General features: G+C 66.3%; 1 protein-coding gene across 4 annotated transcripts; it reads left to right on the top strand.

Moving 5' to 3' along the window:
• Positions 1–596: 596 nt before the first annotated feature.
• Positions 597–24,037, top strand: LTBP4 (latent transforming growth factor beta binding protein 4). 4 transcript variants are annotated; one of them, XM_062175877.1, is made up of 33 exons: positions 597–745; positions 2,445–2,503; positions 2,644–2,791; positions 3,306–3,415; positions 7,761–7,952; positions 8,118–8,365; positions 8,440–8,542; positions 8,855–8,929; positions 9,020–9,142; positions 9,516–9,680; positions 10,525–10,674; positions 10,800–10,931; positions 11,330–11,461; positions 11,541–11,666; positions 12,285–12,410; positions 12,721–12,963; positions 13,332–13,457; positions 13,545–13,664; positions 14,513–14,641; positions 14,798–14,923; positions 15,132–15,254; positions 15,422–15,553; positions 16,439–16,570; positions 16,648–16,773; positions 18,364–18,507; positions 19,904–20,164; positions 20,367–20,438; positions 20,622–20,750; positions 20,918–21,064; positions 21,326–21,478; positions 22,117–22,497; positions 22,678–22,830; positions 23,717–24,037. In XM_062175877.1, exons 1-33 carry the CDS (start codon positions 597–599, stop codon positions 23,869–23,871), a joined length of 4,890 nt encoding a protein of 1,629 aa, XP_062031861.1. In that variant the 3' UTR covers positions 23,872–24,037. The 4 variants fall into 4 exon arrangements, with proteins under 4 accessions (XP_062031861.1, XP_062031860.1, XP_062031862.1 ...); XM_062175876.1 differs by having other exon boundaries at positions 18,364–18,510; XM_062175878.1 differs by lacking the exon at positions 13,545–13,664 and having other exon boundaries at positions 18,364–18,510.
• The last annotated feature ends 230 nt before the right edge of the window (positions 24,038–24,267 follow it).

Raw genomic sequence — 24,267 nt, 5'->3', positions numbered from 1 at the left:
CAGCGGCCCAGAGGAGGTCAGGAGGGGCCAGAGCCGGGGGCCCCTGGGAGCCCCTGAGGCCGTAGCTTTGGCCGATTGCTCAAGTGCAGAGCCTTAAGGGGGACAGATCCTTGGGGGAGGCGCAGTGCGGGTCCGGGCCCCTCCGAGGGGCGGGGCTCACTCCGTGCCCAGACCCTCCTGCCTCGCGTGGACAGTGGGCGCCCGCGGGTGCTTGCAGCTTCCACCCCAGCGAGGGAGCCGCATTCTGACCGAATGGAGGGGTGAGGCCTGCCCGCGGGATTCAGCCTTGGGGAGCCCTGCGCCCCGCTTCTGCATCCGTTCCCCCCCCCCGGGGGACTCCGGCTTCTCCCCTCCGCGCGGGGACCTCCAGGCCCCAACGCCCCCCGCCCGACACCTGTCCGCCTCGCCCCTCCCCTGCCGCCTCCCGATTGGCCGCGCCGGGAGCGCTGGCGACGCCGGGCTCTGATTGGCGGGAAGTTCGCAGCCCGCGGCCCGGACAGTGGAGAAAGTGAGCTGGCCTGGGGCGGGGGCGGGGCGCGCGAGCCGGACCCGCTGGACAGACGGCCCGCCCGGAGCGCGACTCCGCGCCCGACACGATGCGGCGGCCGGGCCCCCGCGGCCGCCGGCCCCTGCTGCTGGCGCTGCTGCTGCTGCCGCCGCTGCTCGCAGCCGCAGCCGCTGCCGCCTCCGCCGCCAGCCCTGGCCCGGCCGTCGAGGTCGCGGCGATCCCGGGACGCCCGGCCGGGTAAGCCCCGCCGCACCCCTTCCTCCTCGTGTCCCCTTCGCCTAACAAGTCCGGTGGTCCCGGAGGCCCAGGACTTGGGGAATCGGAACCCACTGCCCCGAGGTGGGGAAGAAATAGCCAGGGCTCTTGGATGAATGGGGGCCCCTACTTTGTAGGGGTCAGAATACAGGGAGTGTGTAGACTGAGAGGAGGAGCCCCTCGGGGTGGTGGAGATGGGTCAGGCTCCGGGAGTCCTGGGGTTTGCTTGGGGGCCGATCCCCCAGTTTGTATGAGCATGGGTAATTGGGTGGAGCCCCTCTGGCTAGGATGGGGCTCCCCAAGTTTCTTAGGTGCCCCAAAGAAAAGGTCTTGGGAAGTTCTGCAGGGACTTGGGGGGACTGGGAGGTCCTGGTTTTCTGGAGTTTGGAGCTGGGTTAATTAGAAGGGGTCTTGGCGGTTTTCGGTTAGGCGAGAAGACGTGGACTCTGGGCTGAGGCTGGAGGGTCCTGCGGCGAGTGTGTGTGTGTGTCTGAGTGTGTGGTGTGTGAGGGTGAGCGCTTTCGCCGAGCCGGGAATGCTAGAACGGGACTCCAGGACTGAATGGGATCCCAGTGATTTCGCGGCCAGAGGCCCCGGCTTTCCGATAGACTGGGGGGGCCGCAGCCACCCCTCGCGCCCCCACCCCGCCTGCGGCCCCGCGCCGCGTTACAAAGGCCCTGGGCTGCGCTCCCGCCTCGGTCTCTGCGAATGCGTTTAGTAACCCGAGCCGCGCCGGGGGCGGGGCCGGGAAGGGGTTAACCCGGAGGAAGGGCGGGAGGAGGACGGCCGGAGCGGGGGTCTCGGAGGCTCCCCCCCGGGCGGCCTCCTCGCTCCGCGGCCCCACCGGTGCAGAGGGGGCGCGCACGCCGCGGGACCGGCGCTCAGCATCCTCCAGCGCCGTTCGCGGAGAGCCCGAGCGCGCGCCCTCGTCCTTTGTCCCCCCTTAGCCTGGGGATAATGGACTTGTCTGGGGGGCCCCTGGGTGGCGCCGCACTTGCGCTGGCGCTGGCGCTGGCGACTCGGCCGCCCGGACCCTCTGCGCGCGGAGGTATCTGCCAGCACGACCCCTGCCTCCCGGTCAGGCGGGAAACTGAGGCCCAAAGACCAGAAGACGCTGGCTGCAGGACACACAGCATAGAAGGGCAGTAATGGGCTCGTAATCAGGCTTAGGGGTTCTCAGTCCTGGACCGTGGCTCCTGGTATCCCCTTCCACCTCAGCACCCTGCTGGACTTGCAGAGGGGAGACCTCCCTTCCCGGGAGCTGACGCCTGTGGAAGTGGCGCCACCTGCCGGCCAGACTTGGGATGGCAGCCGAGTCCGGGATAGGGACGTGTGGGAGGGTGGAGTTTTAGATTCCTGGACTGTCCGGCTTGGAAATGCACTTCGAAATCTTTTTTTTTTTTTTTAAATAAGAATCGGCTCTTTAAAAAAAAAATTACCATATCTTTTCCACTAAAACCTTACTGCAAACCTAGTTCATAAGATACGTGAAAGTGAGATGCCTGTGGCCTTTGTCCCTGGGGAATCAAAGTCAATTTGCATCCCATTGTACAGATGGGAAAACTGAGAGCAGTGCCTCGAGTTACATATCTATTCCAAGCTCCCTGAAGCTGCGTCTTGGTTTCCCCTCCCCGCTGCCAAGCCAGGGGCCAAGTGAATTCCACCCTCCCATTTGTTACAGCGTGGCTGCTTGTCGCTGTTGTCCGGGTCAGACACCTAGAAGGAGCCGCTGCACCCGAGGTGTGTTCCCCCCCTGGAGGGGGGGCGGGATGAGTTCCGGGCTCTTCCCCAGCCCTGTCCCAGCTGGAGAGCTGGGTGCGCTTGATGGGAGAGGGACTTGGTCCCCTTCTTCCCCACTTAGTCCCTGGCTGTTCCCCAAGCCTCCTGCAGGGTTCAAAGCTGTGGGCCTGAAAAGTGCACAGGCTCACAGCAGTGCCTGACCCCAGGGACCCCAGTGCCCAGCCCCAGCCCCAGCCCCAGCCCCCGTGTGAGCAAGAAACAGGTGTCCCTCAACTGGCAGCCACTGACGTGAGTGCACAATCCCTCCGCCACCGGCTCCCCCGCCCCAGGAACTCCCAGCTTCTGGGCCATTTCCGCCACACCTCCCCCTTGCCCGTGGCCCTTCAACTGCCAGCCTGTATCTCTGGTTCTGGGTCTTTTCCCTGCCAGTCTCCATCTCTCTCTCTCTCTCTCTCCCCCTCCCTTCCCCCTCTCCCCCTCTCTCCCTCCCCTCACCCTGTCTGTCTGTCTCCATGTCCTTCTTTGTATTGTTTTTTCCATCTCCATCTGTTTCTCTATAGCTACCTGCGCCCGCCCTCCTCAGATGGCCTCTCCGTGCCTGTGGCTGCCTCCAATCTCACCTCTCTTCTCCCTCTCTCCCTTCCTTCCTCATCTCCCACAGTCTGTTTCTCTCCAGACTTCTAAAGAACACTTCAAGCTTGGTCCCCGCACACGGTTTGGGAGGGTGGGCCAGGCGCCCTTGGGGTAGGGGCACCGTCAGCTCAGCCCTGGTGACAGCCGCTTCTCCGCCCCTCCCACCCAGGCTTCAGGAGGCCCGAGCTCTGCTGCGGCGCCGGCGGCCCCGAGGGCCGGGGGGCCGGGCACTGCTGAGAAGGAGGCCCCCACAGCGCGCCCCCGCCGGCCGGGCCCGGGGTAAGAACATCCGCCCTTCCTCCGCCCCGCAGGCCAGGGGGGGTTCCGGCCAGATAAAGCCGTCTGGTTCCCACGCTCCAGCCGCCGCCTCCCCGTCCCCCATCGTAGCTCACCCCCCTCCCTCAGGACGCGGCCACCTCTTGGGACCCCGGCGTCCGGCCGCACGAGGTGAGCCCGGGACAGGACCTGAGGCGCTGACCCGCGGGGGTGGGGCCGGGAAGCCAGGCGTCCGGGCTCCCGCGGCCCAGCGGAGCTCGGCCCAACCAGCTCAGACAACAAAAGCGATTGTGCGGGTTGGCGCCTGCCCGGGCACTAAGGGCGCAAGATTGCGGTGCGGCTGGGGGCCAAAGACCTCCCTTCCACACACCCCCCCCCCGCCCCGGCCCTGCCCCCATCGTCCTCTCTCTCCAGTTCCGGAACCCCAGCCTAGAACACCTCCTGGTCTCAGCCACCCTCAGAAGTGCCCCCCTGCTGTGGCCTTCAGCCCACATGGGTCCCGTCTACCCTAAAGTCTTCCAGATGTGGGCCGGCCCAGATGTGAGGACCCCCGCCCACAGCCTCCATCCATCACTTCCCCGGATCCACTCTGACTTCCACCAGGTGTGGGGGGTCCTGGCCGGATGTGGCTGCATCTTTAAATGTCTCCCGCCCCGGATCCAGACCCCCTAATTCCTTCCTGTGCCCAGGTGCACCGGCCCTTCTGTCCCCCTGATGCGCCACCTGGCTACCCAGATGTGCCCCGATGATCCCGCTGCCTGAGACCCCCTTCTCTGTGCCTAGCGGAGGGTCAGTCTTCAGCTCCCCCCCCCCACTCCCCTTTTATGGATTCAGCTCGGTCCGGGGGGAAACTCGCCCGCCCCCCACCTGTTCCCTTCCCCGCCGCTCCCCTGCGGGCCCCATCCACTTGTTGGTGAGCGGGTGGGGGCCGGAGGAGCGCCCCCTCCCCGCTGCGAGTCTAGCGCCCAGCCTTCGCGCCTCTGGCTAAGCGCCCAGCCCCACGCGCCCCCGCGCGGCCGCCCGGGAGGGAGTGGTGGGGAGGGGGGGCCTGAGCGGGGGCGCGGCCGCCCTCCCCCGCGGGCGGGCGGGCGGGCGCGGCCGGGCCCCTCGGGCGGGCTGGGGCGGCGGCGCGGCGGAGCGCGGCGCTGCAGCCATGGCGGGCGGCGCGCGGCTGCTCTGGGTGTCGCTATTGGTGCTGTTGGCGCAGCTCGGGCCGCAGCCCGGGCTGGGGCGGCCCCGAGAGCGACTCCGCGTGCGTTTCACCCCGGCCGTGTGCGGCCTGCGCTGCATCCATGGGCCCACCGGCTCCCGCTGTACCCCGACCTGCGCGCCCCGCAACGCCACCAGCGTGGACAGCGGCGCGCCCGGCGGGGCGGCCCCGGGGGGACCCGGCTTCCGCGCCTGTGAGTGCGGGGTGGTGGTCCTGAGGGAGGGGTGGGGGGAGGGTCCCCAAGGATGGGGGGAGACAATCCTCCTGGGAGAGGGAGCCCATATTCCATATGCGCTAGTGCTGGGAATCCCCGGGCTATTTAATGAAAGGGACCCCAAATTCCTGGCTTTGGGGGGGCTGGTTCCTGAGGGTCCCGATTTTGTAATGAGTGTTCTCGGGGACCTGTGATGTCCCACGCGAGGGGATTGGGGCCGGCTCTCATGTCTTTGAGTCAAAGTGAGGATCTCAGAATTCAGGGACCTAGGAACTTTGGGGAAGGCGTCCCCAGGGATCAAGGGGGAGCTTCCGGGTCTCGGGGGGCTGAGTCCCCGCGTCTTGGGTTGGGGGGGTGGGTTAGGAGTCCACTACGGGGTTGCCTGTGAGGAGGGCGATCGCGCTGAGGAAGGTGGATTGGTAGAGCTGAGAGGGGAAAGGCCCACAGATGGGGGTGGGGTGTCTCCGCAGGACCTGCCTTGCAAGGCTCCCACGTGCGGAGACCTCCAGATAGGAGGCCCGAGGGAAGGGGCGCCCCCTGGGGGTGGAGGAAACAGGAGTGTGCACACTGTCCCTCCCCAGGGATGGGGAGCTCTGGGGTTCAGGTGAGGTGCAGAGGGCGAGCCACCTGCTGTCCCAGAGTGCAGGGGTGCACAGGCTCTCCAGGGCCTGGGGCCTCCCTGCCCCCAACCCCTCAGGCCCTTCAGAGTGGAAAGAGGGGGCCCCTGGCGCCGAGAACTCGCCCAGCCTGGCCCCCAGCCAGCCCAGCCCCGGTCGGCGTGAGCTCATCTCCCGCCTGCGCCCCGCCCGTTGCCACTCCCTCTCTCCTCCCCTTCCTCCCTCCTTCCTTTACTCCCTCCCCGCCGGGCCCCAACGCACCCGTGCCAGGCGCCGTGCCCAGGCGGGTGCCAAGCCCCTGGAGGCACAAGAAGGGGCATGTGAAGGGGGGCTGACCTCGGCGGGACCCCGATGTCCTCAGCTCTCCGACTCGCAGGGGTGTGGGGCGTGGAGTTGGCCATGTCGTCCAGCCGCCAGCCCCGGGTGTGGGCGCCCTCAGGGAGCTGAGCTGGGGGCCTGCACTCAGGCCAAGAAAGGGCAGAGACATCCCCTTGGAGGCTGGGAAGTGTACCCAGACCAAGCTGGCTTCCCAGTGTGGCATCTGGAGTCCTCCTTAAGCCGGACCCAGGCTCCACCACTCAATTCAGGACCCCACCAGAGCACCCTGGAGGCCTGGTCTGACCCTGCAGTCTCCCCCCCCCCCAGACCCGGAGCCCCCTCCCCACCCTGTCAGCAGACTCCAGACACGGGTTCCCTCCCAGGCCTCTGAGATACCGTGGCCAACTGGGCCCCTCTCCAGAGACCCCTGTAGTATTGCCCTTGGCAATACACGCACCCAGGAGCAAACCCAGATTTCAAGCCCTGTACAGTGACCCCTGCCCCCCCAAGGGCTCCCACACGCTCCTTCCCCCTGAGCCCACCCCAGTCCCCTGGGGGAGTTCCTGACTCCTGTCTCTCCACCTCCTGCGCCTCCCATCCCATCCGTCTTCAGGGAACTTCGCAGCTGGTCTGGACCCACCAGGGGACTGCTGAGGCTGTGCCCCCTACGGGAGGCCGCTAATCAGAAGATATGGGCACCTGGTCCCCGAGCTGGGTGGGGAGGTGGGCGGGTCCATGGCATCCCAGGGTCCCGGTCAGTGAAGGCTCTTAAGGGCTCAGGACTTCATCTCTGTTTTCTCGGTACCCCTAGGAGGCTCCAGAATCCTGTGTGAGGTGACCGCTGTGCAGGACAGCCTCTGCCTCTGAGCTAGGTCCCCTCTCCTCCCCCAGAAGCCTCAAGCAGTCCTTGAGCCCCGAGGACTGCCCTGCAGCCGGCCTCCTCCCAGGGCTCCGGACCTCCGACCCCCTCTCAGCTGAGGTGGCTCCCCTGTGCCTCCCTCTCCCCAGACGCGCCTCCCCGCATGGCTCCAGCCGCCGGCCCCTCCCTCCCCGCCGCACAGCTGTCTCCAGCTGTTCTCGGCCGTCTCGGGGGAGAAAGGGAGGGGGTGCCCTCGAAAGTCGCGTCCGGCCTCCTTCGGCTCGGCGGACCCGGGCTCCCCAAGGGTCGGGAATGCGGAGCCGCCGCCCTGCCCCCGCCGCACCCCCTCTTTGTTTACCCCGCCGCACAGCTGGCAGTGCCCCGCCCAGAGGTGGCCGGTGGCCCAGCGAAGGCGCGCAGAGGGGAGAGGAGGCGCGCTCCCGCCTGTGGCCCCTCCCCGGTGCTACCGGAGGCGGGAGGGCAGAGCTGGGACGCGGGAGGTGGGCGGGGACGCCGCGCGGTGAGGGGCGCGCGTGCGAGCGAGCCGGGGCGAATCGGCGCGAGGAGAGGGAGGGGACGGGGCCAGAGCTGCAGGTTAGACGCTCGGGTGGGCGGGGCCAGGGGCGCGCATGGCCAGGGGGCGGAGCTGGAGCGGCGCGGACCGGGCTGGAGGAAGTGTGGGCGGGCACAGCAAGCTGAGCAGGCAGACTTGGAAGTGGGGAGCTGTGCCCAGGAGGGGCCAAAACGCGGTCGGAGGCAAGGGAAGGGACCGGCGATAGTTCGGAGGGGCGGAGACAGCGAAGGACCCCGCCGGGCGATGGGCTGGGCGGGGCTGGGCGCTAGGGCGGAGCTGGAGTGGGCGTGGCTGGGGCGCAGCGGGCTCCGAGAGCCGGCGACAGGCGAATGTAGAGCTGGAAGAATCTGTCCACCGCGGACGGCTGAATGACCGGACCCGGCCGGTGCAGATGGCCGAAGGCGCGGTGGAGCGATTTCGAAATGACGATACATTGAGGGGACGCAGTTCTAATACTGGGAAGATTGAAATAGCTCGGGTGCGCTGGCTGCAGGGTTACCAGCCCAGGTGTGCTGTCGACCCTGAGTGGCCTCGCTTGCCCCCTTCCTTTGCCCAGTCCTGTGTCCTTTGATCTGTCACAACGGCGGTGTGTGCGTGAAGCCTGACCGCTGTCTCTGCCCCCCGGACTTCGCGGGCAAGTTCTGCCAATTGCACTCCTCGGGCGCCCGGCCCCCGGCTCCGGCCATGCCTGGCCTCATGCGCTCCGTGTACACCATGCCGCTGGCCAACCACCGTGACGACGAGCACGGTGAGGGGGGTGTGGCCAGCCTTCCGACCCCTGTCAGCCACCGCACTGTTCCTCCGACCCCAATCTTCCCGCCTGTCCCTGCTCGGCCCCCCCCCCCCCCCAGTTGTAGTCCCAACCCTAAGAGCCTACGTAGACCTCCCCTTGCGCGCCTGTGCCTCCCGCCAGGCGTGGCGTCCATGGTGAGCGTCCACGTGGAGCACCCGCAGGAGGCGTCGGTGGTGGTGCACCAGGTGGAGCGTGTGTCCGGCCCTTGGGAGGAGGCGGACGCCGAGGCAGTGGCGCGGGCGGAGGCGGCGGCGCGGGCGGAGGCGGCGGCGCCCTACACGGTGTTGGCACAGAGCGCGCCGCGCGAGGACGGCTACTCGGACGCCTCCGGCTACGGTTACTGTTTTCGGGAGCTGCGCGGAGGCGAAGTGAGAAGAGGCGGGTGGGGAGGGGCCCTGAGCGAGCCTCCAAGCGGGGGCGCGCTCACGCAACTTCCCCACAGTGCGCGTCCCCGCTGCCCGGGCTCCGGACGCAGGAGGTCTGCTGCCGAGGGGACGGCGCGGCCTGGGGCGTCCACGACTGTCAGCCGTGCTCGGAGCACCTGGGTAAGCCCCGACGCGTCCCCAGGTGCATGGCGACCGGGGTGGCGTAAGAATCTTGTCGCTCCTCCTGCTCAGTGCATGGATAAAATCCGGTTCGCGACCTCCAGCCGCGCTCACCGCGCTGTGAGGATCACTTCCGGTCTAAATCTGCCCTCCCCGATCTCTTCTCTGACTGTGATCCCTCTGCTCTCGGCGCCACCCCCGCTCTTCTGGGGCCTCCTAGCCGCCTTCCCGGACCCCCTGTGTAGCGCACGCCAGCCGCGCCCAGCAGTGCAGCCCGCCTGTCCCCGGCCCACCTCTCTCCTCTCTTCACAGGGAACTCCCGCCGAATGGGCGCCCCCGATGGGCCGTGTCCCCCTGGCTTTGAAAGAGTTAATGGGTCCTGCGAAGGTGACTTGGGGGGTGGGCGGGCTCGGCTCTGAGGGGCGGGGATGGCGGGGCCCGAGGGTCCGACTCCGCTGTGACCTCAACCCTCCGCAGACGTGGACGAGTGCGCGACGGGCGGGCGCTGCCAGCACGGGGAGTGCGCGAACACGCGCGGCGGGTACACGTGCGTGTGCCCCGACGGCTTCTTGCTGGATTCCTCCCGCAGCAGCTGCATTTGTGAGCCGCGGGGAGGGCCCCGCGCTGGCTCCCACCCCGCCCTCTCAGACCGCAGCCAGAGCACCTGCGGCCTTTCCTCTCCCGACGCTCCCGGGATGTCGCGGCTCCTCCTCCACCCTCGGACTCTGGGGCCAAAGACTCCCACTCAGGAGCTCCTCAGACCCCGAAATCTCCCCGCGCCCCTCGACCTAGGCCTTGCCGCACCCTAACTCCTTTCCGAATCTGTCAGTCACTCCTCAGACCCCGCCCCTCCGCCCACACCCTCCTCAGAGCCCTCAGCTCCCCCAGCCCGGGGCGGTTCCCTCACCCCCCAGACCCCTCCGCTCTCACGCACTCCCCACCCCGCCCTGAAGAATCCCCTCCCCTCCCCCAGCCCAACACGTGATCTCGGAGGCGAAGGGGCCCTGCTTCCGCGTGCTTCGCGACGGCGGCTGCTCGCTGCCCATTCTGCGCAACATCACCAAACAGATCTGCTGCTGTAGCCGCGTGGGCAAGGCCTGGGGCCGGGGCTGCCAGCTCTGCCCGCCCTTCGGCTCAGGTGAGCTGGAGGCACGGCCTAGGCCCCGCCTCCTGACCCTCAAGCCAGGCTCTGCCCTTGGCCATGCCCCAGCCTCCCGGACCTTCCCACGTTAAAGTAGACTCGGCCCAGGCCCCGCCTCCATCCTCAGCCACCCAGCCTGAGACAGGCAGGAGTTGGGCTGTCACTCCGCCACAGCCCCAGCTTTGATCAAGTCCCCAGCTCCTGAGCCACCCTCTGCGTTCAGCTTAGACCCCAGTCCAGAATGACCCCTGCCCCCAGACCCCTCCCTGGCACTCCAGCTTCTACCTACAGCGAACCCCACAGTTTCCTGTGTTCCAGATCAGTCCCTCTTTTTTTAAAAAATATATATATATATATTTATTTATTTGAAAGAGTTACACAGAAAGAGAAGGAGAGGCAGAGAGAGAGAGAGAGGTCTTCCATCCTCTGGTTCACTGCCCAATCGGCCGCCTTGGCCAGAGTTGTGCTGATCCAAAGCCAGGAGCCAGGAGCTCTTTCTGGATCTCCCACACGGGTGCAGGAAAAAGGACTTGGGCCTACTGCTTTCTCAAGCTGTAGCAGAGAGCTGGATCAGAAGTGGAGCAGCTGGGTCTCGAACTGGTGCCCATATAGGATGCCAGCACTGCAGGCAGCGACCTAACCCACTACGCCATAGCTCCTGCCCCCAGTCCCTGTTTTCAATCTCAGTCCCTGCGACCACCTCAAAAGGGCGGTCCTGCTTTTAGCTTCTGGGATGGTCTATCTTTGGGAAGGTCACCACCCCATCCCAGCGTCGGCCAAGCCCTGCTCGACTGGGGCCCTCACCCTCGTCTCCCTGGCCCACTCCCTCGCCTATTCCCAGAGGGTTTCCGGGAGATCTGCCCAGCTGGCCCAGGCTACCACTACTCAGCCTCTGACCTACGCTACAACACCAGACCCCTGAGCCAGGAGCCACCTCGAGTGTCCGTCAGCCAGCCACGTGCCCCACTGGCCACCTCTCGGCCACACACAGGTGAGCTGACCTCTGGCAGAGGGGGTGTCATCCTCGAGGGATTGAGGATGGAGGCAAAGGAGGAGAGAGAGGCATGGGGACACCCAAACCCAGGTCTCCACTAGCCAGTACCCCTTCCTCACCAGGCCTTCTGCCCACTCATCGCCCAGAGCCCCGGCCCGAGCCCCGGCCTGAGCCCCGGCCCGAGCCCCAGCCCGGCCCTGAGCGTCCCCTGCCCAGCATCCCTGCCTGGGGCGGTCCTGAGCTTCCCGACCCAGGTACAGTAGGGAGAACTGCGGGGGGCACTGCATGTAGGACTCTGGGTGGAGATCCTGGGACCGAACAAGTGATGTCACAGATGGAGGAATAAGGCGCAGGTGGGACGCGGTTGGTGGTGGCTAACTCAGGAGCTGGAGTGGGAGCTGGGTTCAGATTCTCTGTCAGCTGAGCAAGTCATTGGGCATTGGGTGGCACAGAGGATTCACACAGAGGCCGTGATGCGCACGTTCTGCGACAAAGCTGAGGGAGAGGGGCTGGAAGGCGGAGTTTGGGGAGGGGACATGGGACATGGATGAAGGGGTTCCAGGCCCAGGGGCTGTGATGGCTGTACTGGGATGAAAATGGCAGAGAATTAAAAGGTGGGGGAACTCTGATTGACTGGACCCCCCCCCCCCAGGTCCTTCCTTGGGCGTGTGTCAGCGCAACCCCCAGGTCTGTGGCCCAGGACGCTGCATACCCAGGCCCAATGGCTACTCCTGCGCCTGTGACTCGGGTTTCCGGCTCAGCCCCCAGGGCACCCGATGCTTGGGTGAGCCAGGCGGAGGGGGTGGTCGGGGCAGGCGTGCGCCCCGCCTCCTGGTGACCAGGCCCCTCCGTGCCCTCCGCAGATGTGGACGAATGCCGCCGCGTGCCCCCACCTTGCACTCCTGGGCGCTGTGAGAACACGCCTGGCAGCTTCCGCTGCGTGTGCGGCCCCGGCTTCCGAGCTGGCCCGCAGGCTGCGGAGTGCCTGGGTGAGAAATCCACCCAGCCAGCTCCACGCTCACCCCAGCTTGGGTCTTGCTCCTGCTCTCCCTCCAGATCCTGCTCTGACCTCCCACGCCTCTCCAGGGGCTGCCAGCCCCATCATGGCCCGCCCTCGGAGCTGGCGATCCCAAGGGCTGGGCCCTGGCCCACTGCTGTCCCCTCTCCCTCTGAGTCCTGCCCTGTCCTGTCCCGGACTAGCTCCTGTGTCCTACAACTTCTGGAACCAATCTCTGACCACCACCAGGATTCCGTCCCTACCACACCAGAGCCCAGGCCCCACACTGCACCTTCCGTCTCTAGCCTCGCTCCTGCCTTCTCTTTGCCAGGGGCCCCAGAGCGGCCCTTCCTGCCCTTGCCCTGCCCTCCCCTGCCCCAGTTTGCCCCCTCGCAGCCCCCCTCACCCTGTGGGTCCTGATCCGGTTCCCAGCCTTTACCCTGTACTCCTAGCTCAAGCCCCGCCTTCACCTTAAGCCAGCCCACTCCAAGACCCACCCACCTCCCTGGTTCCCCGCCCACTCTGGCCCGGGCCCAAGCTGGGCCTGCCCCAGCGTCGTCTCCCCGGGGGCTGTCCACTCCAGTCCCAGCCGCCTGGTCTGTGCCAACAGACGTGGACGAATGCCGCCGCGTGCCACCGCCGTGTGACCACGGGCGCTGCGAGAACACACCAGGCAGCTTTCTGTGCGTGTGCCCTGCCGGGTACCAGGCGGCCCCGCACGGAGCCAGCTGCCAGGGTGAGGGTGTGGAGGAGCAGTGGGGAAGGGGATGGGGCTGGAGAGACTGAGACGCCCGACAAGGGAGGCCGACTCATGGGGCACAGAGGCCAGGTTCTGATGGCTTCAGAGAGTGACCTGGGGGTGGAAAGGCCGAAGGGAGAGGCTGAGTGATGGAGGATGGAGGCGCAGAGTGAGGAGGGGTGGGGATGGCCCCAGGAGCCGGCCCTAGGGGTGCCCGAGCTGGAGAGCTGCACAGGTGGGAGGACGGCAGGGAGGCACGAGGGCCAGTGGGACGAGGGGCAGTGACCCCAGCTCCTTGCCGCCGCAGATGTGGACGACTGCACCCAGAGCCCGGGCCTGTGTGGCCGCGGGGCCTGCGAGAACCTGCCCGGCTCGTTCCGCTGTGTTTGCCCGGCTGGCTTCCGGGGCTCGGCGTGCGAGGAAGACGTGGACGAGTGTGCCCAGGAGCCGCCGCCCTGTGGGCCGGGCCGCTGTGACAACACGGCTGGCTCCTACCACTGTGCCTGCCCCGCGGGCTTCCGATCCCGCGGCCCCGGAGCCCCCTGCCAGGGTGAGGGTGCTGAGCCCAAGCCTGCTCCACCACCACCATCCGTGGGGGCGGGCGCCGGGGTGCGGGTGGCAAGGGTCTCACGCCAGTCTTTTCCTTTTCTCCAAAACAAGACAGTGCCCCCCATGTCTCCTCCCTCTCTGAGTGCTGACCTTGTTCTGTGGGGACCCCGAGGAGAGGGGGCACAGCCGCACTATAGCAGTGAGAGGGCTGTTAAGGGGGGGAAGAGGAAGGGGCCTCTCTGAGAGGAGGGAGCAGCCCGGGCAAAGTCCAAGGGGCTGGCCCAGGTCTGGCAGGTGGCAGGGGCTGGTGGTGGCAGTGGGCAGAGGCCCAGGCCTCTTCCTCAGCCTGGGGGGTCGCCTCTGCCCCAGATGTGGACGAGTGTGCCCGCAGCCCCTCACCCTGCGCCTACGGTCGATGCGAGAACACCGAAGGCAGCTTCCAGTGCGTCTGCCCCACGGGCTTCCAACCCAACGCCGCAGGCTCCGAGTGCGAGGGTGAGGCCGGGGAGGGAGGGAGGACCGTGGACAGGTGAGGGGCCGCAGGGCTGCTCCTTCAAGGCCACCCTGTCCCCTGCTCCCCAGACGTGGACGAGTGTGAGAACCACCTGGCGTGTCCAGGGCAGGAGTGTGTGAACTCGCCTGGCTCCTTCCAGTGCAGGGCCTGCCCTGCTGGCCACCACCTGCACCGTGGCAGGTGCACTGGTAAGACCAGGCCTTGGCTGTGACCTTGGCCTGATCCGAGTTGCCCTGATACGGATCCTGACCCTGACCTGGGTCACAACCCCAACCTGGCCCGTAACCTCCTGCCCTAGGCCTCAGTCCCCTTAACTGGACCACAGCCCCCAGAACCTGACTGAGACCCCAGACGAGACCCAGGCCCTGAGGACCAACTGTGTGACCCATGGACTTGCGCCTTGAATCACATTTGACCCTAGCCATGACCCCTGATGGTAACCTCGCATACAACCCTGCTAGTGGTCATGACCCTGACTGTCCCCTGGACCTGAATGCGACCCTTGACTGTGGCATTTGACCTTGTCTACAACCCCAGCAACTCTGACAGTGGGACCGTTCATCCTGGCTCCCTGCCCTGACCCTTCTTAGAATTCCTTCCCTGAGCTCCTGACTCCTGAGCCTGACCCCTGGTTTGTGGCAGAATTCTGGACCAGACTGGAACCTCCGACCCTAGCTGGTCTCTGATGCTGGGTATTGTCTGTGACCCTTGATTCTGCGGAATCCCACCCAGGCATCCTGGTTAAAGACCCAGCCCTTAACCCCATTCATTTCTGACCCTTCCCAGTCGGGAATCCCTTCCCCGCACCCCAGGATCCTGGCACAGGGAATCCCTGGAAACCCAGGCAGTTCTGCAGGATTCCCAGTCACCACCCAGGGACTGCGGAGCCTTGGTCTGTCCACCTCTCCCCAAAACCCTCAGCCCCTCTCCGGCCCAGGACACTTCCTATCACCACCGCACACCCCACTTCTCCGAGGGGACGCACCTGGTGCGGCCCTTGCTTGGACCCGCTCTGAAACCCACCCTGCTCCCACAGATGTGGACGAGTGCAGCTCGGGCGCCCCCTGCGGTCCCCACGGCCACTGCACCAACACTGAAGGCTCCTTCCACTGCAGCTGCGCACCGGGCTACCGGGAGCCGCCGGGCCGGCCGGGGCCCTGCGCAGGTGGGCAGCTTGGGCACTGGCGGGAGAGCCTGGGCAAAGCCAAGCTGGGGAGAAAGAGGTGACACCGAGGAGCTGTGGGAGATGCTCAGGCGCCGGGCATTGGGGGCGGGGCTTGGTGGCCCGGCAGCCCAGCACCCCCATCTCTCACATTTCTAGACATAAACGAGTGTCTGGAGGGCGACTTTTGCTTCCCCCACGGCGAGTGCCTCAACACCGACGGCTCCTTCGCCTGCACCTGTGCCCCGGGCTACCGACCGGGACCCCGCGGGGCTTCCTGCCTTGGTCCGTACCTAGGCTGGGCCTGGGCCCAGAACGCAGGGGCTCACATCAGGGAAAGGCGCGAGGAGGAGAAGGGGGTGGAACGGGGTCGCCAGGCACCGGTGGGCGGGGCATGTGGGGCGGAGTCTGAGGGGAGGAGCCTAAGGCGGGGCGGGGCAGGCAGGGAGAGATGCGGTCGGGAGCGTGGCGTGTCGGACGCTTCATCCCACAGACGTGGACGAGTGCAGCGAGGAGGACCTCTGCCAGAGCGGCGTCTGCACCAACACCGACGGCTCCTTCGAGTGCACCTGCCCGCCGGGCTACCGCGCCGGCCCGGACCTGGCCTCCTGCCTGGGTGAGGGGTGCCGCCGCCGCCGCCCCCTCCCGGCTCCGCCTCGCACCTCGGCTCCCCGCTGCCTCTGCCCTCGGCCTCCGCATCTCCTCTGCTCGCCTAGCCTCTTCCTTCTGACTCTCTGGCCCCTCCCGGCCTCCCCCATCTGACCGCCCTGCTTCCTTCCTCAGACGTGGACGAATGTCATGAGCGAGGCCCAGCCCTGTGCGGGGCTCAGCGCTGTGAGAACTCCCCCGGCTCCTACCGCTGTGTCCAGGACTGCGATCCTGGCTACCACGCGGGCCCCGAGGGCACCTGTGACGGTGAGACCCCCCAGCCCCAGCTCCCACCATGGGGGCCTGGCGCAGACTCGGGCTAAGGTAAAGGCCTCCAAACGGCTCCCCCGGCTCCTGGTGCCTCCGGGGGTGCCTGCCCATAAGAGAGCCCCCAGCCAGGACCCCGGGTCACCATGCTCCCTTGGGACGTCCAGGGGGCCAGTGGCAGCCGAGTCCTGGTTACACTGTTCTCTTCCTAATCGGTGTGGACCCTCCCTCGCCTCACCCTGCAGCACTCATTCAGCTCCTGGCTGCCCCTCCCGGGAGACCCAGCCCCGGCCACCCTGAGCCCGCGCTTTCCCACCAGGAGATGGAAGTCTCTCCAAGTGCTGCCCTAACTATCAAAACTAGGCCTTCCACTTCTCTCTCCTGACTGTCCCTCTCCTGGTCCCCAGGCCCGCCCCTTCCTGTCTCTGCTCTGCCTTCAGACCCGCCTCCTGCCCACTCTTCTCATTTCCCAGGTCTCCCTCTTGCCCCCCTCGCCCGCCGTCCTCAGCAGAGTAACAGTGGATCTGGGGGCTAGGGTGTGTGTGTGTGTGTGTGTGTGTGTGGACAGCGCTGGGTGGAACACGCGACAAAATTGACTGCGAGATCGCATTCATTACCTCCACAAGAATTCATTAAGCACCTACTGTGTGCCGGGCCCCGAAGGCGCAAAGGAAATGAGTCAAAACCCACAGCGCTGTGGAGCTGACAGGCTGGGGTTAGGGGAGGATGCAAGATTCATTGGGCAAGTCATCTGGGGGCAGCTGCCCCGTGCCGGGCGCTGTGCTGGGGGACGCCAGGAGGAGGGAGCCCGCGAACACCTGCCGTTGTGGAGTTTGCCCTCTAGGGGGCGGCGGTCGGCAGCGGCGCCCCTCCTCTCCCCTGCAGACGTGGATGAGTGCCAGGAGTACGGCCCGGCCATCTGTGGAGCCCAGCGCTGTGAGAACACGCCCGGCTCCTACCGCTGCACCCCGGCCTGCGACCCTGGCTACCAGCCCGCGCCAGGGGGCGGCTGCCAGGGTGGGTGTCCGGGGCTCCCGGGAGGGGCGGGGAGGGGGAGAAGGTAGGGCAATGAACGGGCTGCCTGGGGTTTACAGACGTGGACGAGTGCCGGAACCAGTCCTTCTGCGGTGCCCACGCCGTGTGCCAGAACCTGCCTGGCTCCTTCCAGTGCCTCTGTGACCAGGGCTACGAGGGGGCGCGGGACCGGCGTCACTGCGTGGGTAAGGGGCTCCGGGGGCAGGGGCAGAGGTTGGTCAGGCCCTCTCTGTGAGCTTGGGGGTTGTGGGATTTACCCGCGGCACATAAGATCACCTCCGTATTAGAGCTCTGTTAGTGGTGACAGCAGTCTCAGATTGTATTTTTTGTGTTTTAAAGAAGACGACTGAGGCCGGTGCTGTGGCTTAACAGGCTAATCCTCCGCCTTGCAGCGCCGGCACACCGGGTTCTAGTCCCGGTTGGGGCGCCGGATTCTATCCCGGTTGCCCCTCTTCCAGGCCAGCTCTCTGCTGTGGCCCTGGGAAGGCAGTGGAGGATGGCCCAAGTGCTTGGGCCTTGCACCCGCCTGGGAGACCAGGAGAAGCACCTGGTTCCTGGCTTCGGATCAGCGAGATGTGCCGGCCGCAGCGGCCATTGGGGGGTGAACCAACGGCAAAAAGGAAGACCTTTCTCTCTGTCTCTCTCTCTCACTATCCACTCTGCCTGTCAAAAAAAAAATATATATATATATATTAAAAAGGCCAGCGCCGTGGCTTAACAGGCTAATCCTCCGCCTTGCGGCGCCGGCACACCGGGTTCTAGTCCCGGTGGGGGTGCCGGATTCTATCCCGGTTGCCCCTCTTCCAGGTCAGCTCTCTGCTATGGCCCGGGAAGGCAGTGGAGGATGGCCCAAGTGCTTGGGCCCTGCACCCGCATGGGAGACCAGGAGAAGCACCTGGCTCCTGGCTTCGGATCAGCACGATGCACCGGCCGCAGCGGCTATTGGAGGGTGAACCAACGGCAAAAAGGAAGACCTTTCTCTCTGTCTCTCTCTCTCACTATTCACTCTGCCTGTCAAAAAAAAATATTAAAAAAAAAGAAAACGACTGAAATGTATGAAGCATATTAATCTTTTTGAAAAGATTTATTTATTTATTTGAAAGTCAGAGTTACTCAGAGAGAGAAGCAGAGAGGTCTTCCATCTGCCGGTTCTCTCCCCATTTGGCCACAATGGCCGGAGCTGCGCCGATCCGAAGGCAGGAGCCAGGAGCTTTCTCCTGGTCTTCCATGCAAGTGCAGGGGCCCACGGACAGGAGCTATCTTCCGCTGCTTTCCCAGGCCATCAGTAGGGAGCTGGACCAGAAGTGGAGCAGCCGGGACTCGAACCAATGCCCATATGGGATGCTGGCACTGCAGATGGTGGCTTTTGCCTGTTATGCCATAGTGCTGGCCCCTTGGCTTTTGTTTCTAAGGTGTATTTTTATTATTTGAAAGGCAGACTTACAAAGAGAGAGGGAGACACACACACACACAATCATCCATCCACTGGTTCACTCCCTAAATGGGCCCCTATGGATAGGCAGGAAGCAGAGAGAACAGCCAGCCAGAACCTAGATTCAAACCCTCACCCCTCTGGTGAGAACCACGCTCTGAGGGCTCACCCCAGTGACCCACGGACCTCCTGCCAGGCCCCCCTCTCCGAGGCCAAAACGGGGGTCCCATCAGCCGTCAACAGGAAGACGCAGACCCAGACCCGGAACCGCTGCCTGAGCCCGGGGGACAAGTCCTGCTCAGACTGTAACGACTCCCTCTCCCCTGTTGTTCCCTGCTCACAGATGTGAATGAGTGTGAAACCCTGCAGGGGGTGTGTGGAGCTGCCCTGTGTGAAAACGTTGAAGGCTCCTTCCTCTGTGTCTGCCCCACCAGCCCCGAGGAGTTTGACCCCATGACGGGACGCTGTGTTCCACCAAGGACTTCTGCTGGTGAGACTGGTATATCGATTTAACTGATGGCTACTGGTGATGTGGACAGCTGCCATCAGTGAAATGCTGTTTACAGCAACAAAAAACTTCAGAACACATGGGTTAATGTGGGTGGGAGGACTCTGTCCTGGCGGCGGCTCCACCAGAGTGCTTCACAGGACGTCCACCGTGTTCAGGTCCTACTCTGGGCGGTAGCCAGGAAAGGCCACTTTGTCCTCAAAGAATTCACAGTCCGATGGAGCAGAGAGAGGCATCACCAGGGGGCGACGACCCAGAGAAATCAGGGCTGGAGAGGAGGAAGCGCTGGCCAGAGGGGTGCGAGGGAAAGCCCAGGGGATTTTGGAGGTGGTGCCTGGCCCAGCCTCGGAAGAGGTTAGGGAGGAATTCCTGTGGGAGTGGACGAGGAGAAACGCACCAGGCACAGTGTGTGTGGGAACACGGCCCGGGCCGAGGCCTGGCACAGGGGCGGCCCCTGGCGTGTGCAGAAACATAGCCTGGGCCAAGGCGCCCCTGGTGTGTGCAGGAACATGGCCCAGGCCGAGGCGCCCCTGGCGTGTGCGGGAACATGGCCCAGGCCGAGGCGCCCCTGGTGTGTGCGGGAACACGGCCCAGGCCGAGGCGCCCCTGGTGTGCCAGAGGAGCAGGGATGAGCTCACCGCGGCCTGAGTTACAGCACTCAGCCAGGGATGGGCAGAAACAAGGCTGGAGGCGGAGACAGACTCTTCCCCAGGGCACTGTGGCCCCGGGACGGTTTTGAGCAGGAAAGGTGGATAATCAAGGTTTTTAAATATTTATTTATTTGAAAGGCAGAGAAGTGACAGGGATGGGGGGGGGGGGAGAGGGAGAGAGGGTTGGGCCAGGCCAAAGCTAGGAGCCTGGAACTCCATCCGTGTCTCCCCCGTGAGTGGCAGGGACCCGAGCACGTGGGCCATCTTCTGCTGCTTCCCAGGGGCATTCGCAGGGAGCTGCCGGGACTCGAACTGGCGCCCATATGGGAGGCCGGCGTCACAAGTGGTGACTTAACCCTGTAACGCCAGCCCCTATAACCAGGCCTGGAAGGCGCCAGGGAGGCGTCTAGGGAGGAGGCTGGGGCAGGGCCCAGGCAGTGGCCACGGGACAGGAGGAGGCATGTGGGAGCAAGCTGTGGGGCTGTCCTGGTGGGCAGGGTGTGTCCAGGTGGAGCTAGGTTGGGGAGGAAGCCTCTGAACCAATTCAAACAAGCTGGATGTGAGGATCCGGGGAAGCCTGCAGCAGGACCGGGAAACTGCTCTCGGCCACCATGGGCTGCAGCGGAAGTGTGGGTGGGCGCCCGACCGTGGGGTCTGCCTCACCACCTGAGACGTGGGGGCCTGCGGGCCCCGCCCAGCGAGACTAAAGCCCCCTGTCTCCGTAGGCACGTTCCCCGGCGCGCAGCACCCAGAGAGCCCCAGCGTGCAGGCCAGGCCACCCCCGCCGGCCCCGCCGCGCCGGCCCAGCATTCCCAGGCAGGGCCCCGCCGGCAGCGGGCGCCGTGAGTGCTACTTTGACACAGCGGCTCCGGACGCGTGTGACAACATCCTGGCCAGGAACGTGACGTGGCAGGAGTGCTGCTGTACCGTGGGCGAGGGCTGGGGCAGCGGCTGCCGCATCCAGCAGTGCCCCAGCACCGAGACCGGTGGGCACGGGCTGAGGGCTGGGGGCTGCCGGAGAGTCAGGGGGGCGCGGTGCCCGGGAGAAAGGGTCGTGGTGGGCCACGGGCTGAGGGCCTGGAGCGTCCGGGACAGGACGTGGGCATGCTGGGCATGGGCTTGCGGGGGGGGGGGGGGGGGGGGGGGGGGGGGGGCGGGGGTCGGACTCAGCCTGCTCTCCCTGTGCAGCCGAGTACCAGTCGTTGTGCCCACATGGTCGGGGCTACCTGGCGCCCAGCGGAGACCCGAGCCTCCGGAGAGGTGAGGCCAGACTTCAGCACCCTCCCCCCGACCTTGCGCCCCCGGGGCCCAGCTCTGCCTCGGTCTCTTGTTCTCTCTGCTGTCTCCATCTTTGCTCACCTCCACCTCCCCGACTTAGCCGCCAAGGCACACACACCCCCCCCCAGTCCGGCCAGTTCCCATCCCTCTCCACCCTTCCCGCAGACGTGGACGAATGCCAGCTCTTCCGAGACCAGGTGTGCAAGAGCGGCGTGTGTGTGAACACGGCCCCGGGCTATTCGTGTTACTGCAGCAACGGCTATTACTACCACGCACAGCGGCTGGAGTGCGTCGGTACGCGCGCCCCCACCCCGCCGCGCGGAGCCAGCTCCTCGCTGGACCGGAAGTCCTTCCTGGAGTCTAGACTCAATCCATCACGCTGTCGCCGCGCTGGGAGGAAACGCGGGGAGGGGGTGGCAGGGGACGGGCTGCTCCTCACCCACCCCTCTGCGCCCCTGCAGATAACGACGAGTGCGCCGATGAGGAGCCGGCGTGCGAGGGCGGCCGCTGCGTCAACACCGTGGGCTCTTACCACTGCACGTGCGAGCCCCCACTGGTGCTGGACGGCTCGCGGCGCCGCTGTGTCTCCAACGAGAGCCAGAGCCTGGGTAACCGCCACCCCCCCCCCCCCCCCGCGCGGGCCACGTCCCCGGGGCCCCTGTCTGTCCAAGGTCACCCGGCCCTCCAGAGGCCAGACTTGGGTGGAACGTCTCCCGCCCAGACTCCTGTCCCACAGCCCCGTGCCCCCGACAAGCCTTGTCCTCAGTCCAGAAGCCTGCCGCCACATCCCTCCCCGGACTTCTGGGACCCGTGGCCAGGCGGAGGTGGCTGGGCTGCTCGGCCGCCCTGACGCCCGGTGTCTGCCGCAGATGACAACCTGGGAGTGTGCTGGCAGGAGGTGGGGCCCGACCTCGTGTGCAGCCGCCCGCGGCTGGATCGCCAGGCCACCTACACCGAGTGCTGCTGCCTCTACGGCGAGGCCTGGGGCATGGACTGTGCCTTCTGCCCCGCCCAGGACTCAGGTACTGTCAGCCCCAGCCCCTTGCAGAGGCCACGCCCCGCAGGCTCCAGCCCGCCCCGCTCTCAGGACCTCCTCCAAGTCTAATCTCTGTCCCCAAAGCCACATCCCAAAGACTGGTCAGCCTGAGCCATGGAGACCCCAGGGCCCAGCTTGGCAGAGCCCCTGGTCCCCGCCCCATGGGCCCCTGGGGTCTGGTTCCCTGTGCCCTCAACTCCTGGTCTGGAAAATTCGGAGACTCAGCCCATGAGGTGTCCTTGCTGGGACCTGGGACCTCGGGCGTCCTGGCCCGGAGCAACAAGGGCCACTGCCGCAGGCGCTAAATCAGGCGCCCGAGACCTCCCCACAGGGCTCCCGGGACCCACGTTTAAGCTCTGAAAACCCCCGAGACCCCCACCCCTCTACCCTTGGGAACTGAGCGCCAGTAAGCCCAGTCCCAGGCCCACAGCCCCCTGGCAGGCACTGGGCCCACAGAACACCCACCTCGCATGTCTGTAGGACCCAGCCTGGCTCCCCCGGGGCCTCTGAATCCCAGCCTGGGTCCTCGGTCCCCTGACCTGGCTGCCCCTTGCAGTCCCCCACCCCACCCCACCCCCACCCACCTCTTTCTGGGGGCTGAGTGTTCTCCTGGCCTCTCCACAGACGACTTCGAGGCCCTGTGCAACGTGCTGCGGCCGCCTGCCTACGGCCCGCCTCGGCCGGGTGGCTTCGGGCTCCCCTATGAGTATGGGCCAGACTTAGGTCCACCCTACCAGGGCCTGCCGTACGGGCCTGAGTTGTACCCGCCACCCGTGCTGCCCTACGACCCCTACCCGCCGCCCCCGGGGCCCTTCGCGCGCCGGGAGGCCCCGTACGGGGCTCCGCCCTTCGACGTGCCCGACTTCGAGGACGACGGGGGCCGCTACAGAGAACCGGAGGCTCCTGCGCGCTCTGGCCCGCGTGCCGGCTGGCCCTACCGGTCCCGAGACACCCGCGGCTCCTTCCCGGAGCCCGAGGAGTCGCCTGAAGGTGGTGGCTACACGGGTGAGCACCGCGGCCGAACGCCGGAGGCTGGGGCGGGCAGGCACGGAGACCACCGCGGGAGCTGGGCCCTACCACGGGGGGGGGAGGGGGGGGGGGAGACAGACCCGGGCAGGGGCCGGGCAGGGTGGGCGGGTTAGCCCAAGAGGCGCAAGGGATGAACGGGCCCCACGGTCCCCGCAGGCGCCCTGGAGGAGCCCTACGAAGGCCTGGAGGAGGAGGAGTGCGGGATCCTGGACGGCTGCGACCACGGCCGCTGTGTGCGGGTCCCCGAGGGCTTCACCTGCAACTGCTTCGATGGCTACCGCCTGGACATCACCCGCATGGCCTGCGTCGGTGAGGGGCTCGGCTCCTCCGCTGCCGCGGGGCGGGGCTTGCCGGGTGAAGGCGGAGCCAGGGTGCAGGAAGGCGGGGCTTGGCCGGGGGCGGGGCCTGGGAGCCAGAGGGGTGGGGAGGCCTGTTCCGCGCACTCCGGGAAGCCTGCCTTCCCATCCGCGGTGAGAACAGGCCTCCTACCTGCCTGGTTTGGACGCAAGTGCAGCCGAGAGGGTACGACCCGGAACTCTGGGGGCGTAGCAGAGCCCTAGGCTCAGTCCAGCAATTTACCGAGTGACCCTGGACACTGGCCTGTGTCCAGTCCCAGAGCCCATCGCGCGGAGCTGTTGTGAGCATTGCTAGCCCTGCTCCACGACACCAGCCAGGCCTGTGTGAGAACCCACAGACGTCAGGTCAGCCCAGCCCCCGGGCTCCCGGGCTCCAGGTCCCTGCCTCCGGGCCTGGGAACTGGGTTTGGCTGGGGGCACGGTGCTCGGGGCCCAGGGGCTGCCCGGGCGGGCCTGTGCAGAGTCAGCTTTGAAAACAAAGTCGAGAAAGAGGGCGGGCCTGGGAGCCACCCGGCAGGCTGCGGGCTTGTGGGCGACACCAGGCAAGGAGAGAGGGGCTGTCCCGTGCCGAGAGCCTCGGCCTGCGCGTGCGTAAGACGGTCACACAGTGCCTGGCTCATGCGGTTATCAGATAATACAAACAAGTTCACGCACACAACGCGCTCAAAGCGACGTCGGGGATAGGCTAAGCATCTACTGCTGCTGACCTCATACGTATTAGTTTTCTAACGAAAGCCTGGTGACAGAGGACCCGGCTCACGAAAGGAGGGGGGTAGGGCACAGAGAGGCCGAGCCACCTGACCGAGCTCGCAGCAGCACGGCTTCTACCCCCTCCCCAGACATCAACGAGTGCGACGAGGCCGCGGCGGCGTCCCCGCTCTGCGTCAACGCGCGCTGCGTCAACACCGACGGCTCCTTCCGCTGCGTCTGCCGCCCGGGCTTCGCGCCCACGCACCAGCCGCACCACTGCGCGCCCGCGCGGCCCCGCGCCTGAGCCCCGGGCTCCAAGGCCTGCCGGGCCGTGCCTGCGCACTCCCTGTGTGAGAGGCCCTGGGCCGCCTCCCCGCCAGCGTGCCCCGGGCTGCACCCAGCCCGCCGTCCCCTTCACGTGCCCCATCCCTTTTATAGTTTTCAATTAAAAAAAACTCACCTATTTTGTACCTCTCGCCTCCGCCTGCTTCCCCACGTCTCGGCCTGCAGCTCCAGGGCCCGGCCCGGACGCCTAGTCCGCCCCGTCTTTTTTTTTTTTTTTTTTTTGACAGGCAGAGTGGATAGTGAGAGAGAGAGAGACAGAGAGAAAGGTCTTCCTTTTTGCCGCTGGTTCACCCTCCAATGGCCGCTGCAGCCGGCGCATTGTGCTGATCCGAAGCCAGGAGCCAGGTGCTTCTCC

The sequence above is a fragment of the Lepus europaeus genome, chromosome 19 (assembly GCF_033115175.1).
Source record: "Lepus europaeus isolate LE1 chromosome 19, mLepTim1.pri, whole genome shotgun sequence".
NCBI lineage: Eukaryota > Metazoa > Chordata > Mammalia > Lagomorpha > Leporidae > Lepus > Lepus europaeus.
The sequence above is the reverse complement of the archived record's forward strand: the minus strand, read 5'-3'. Positions and strand labels throughout refer to the sequence as shown.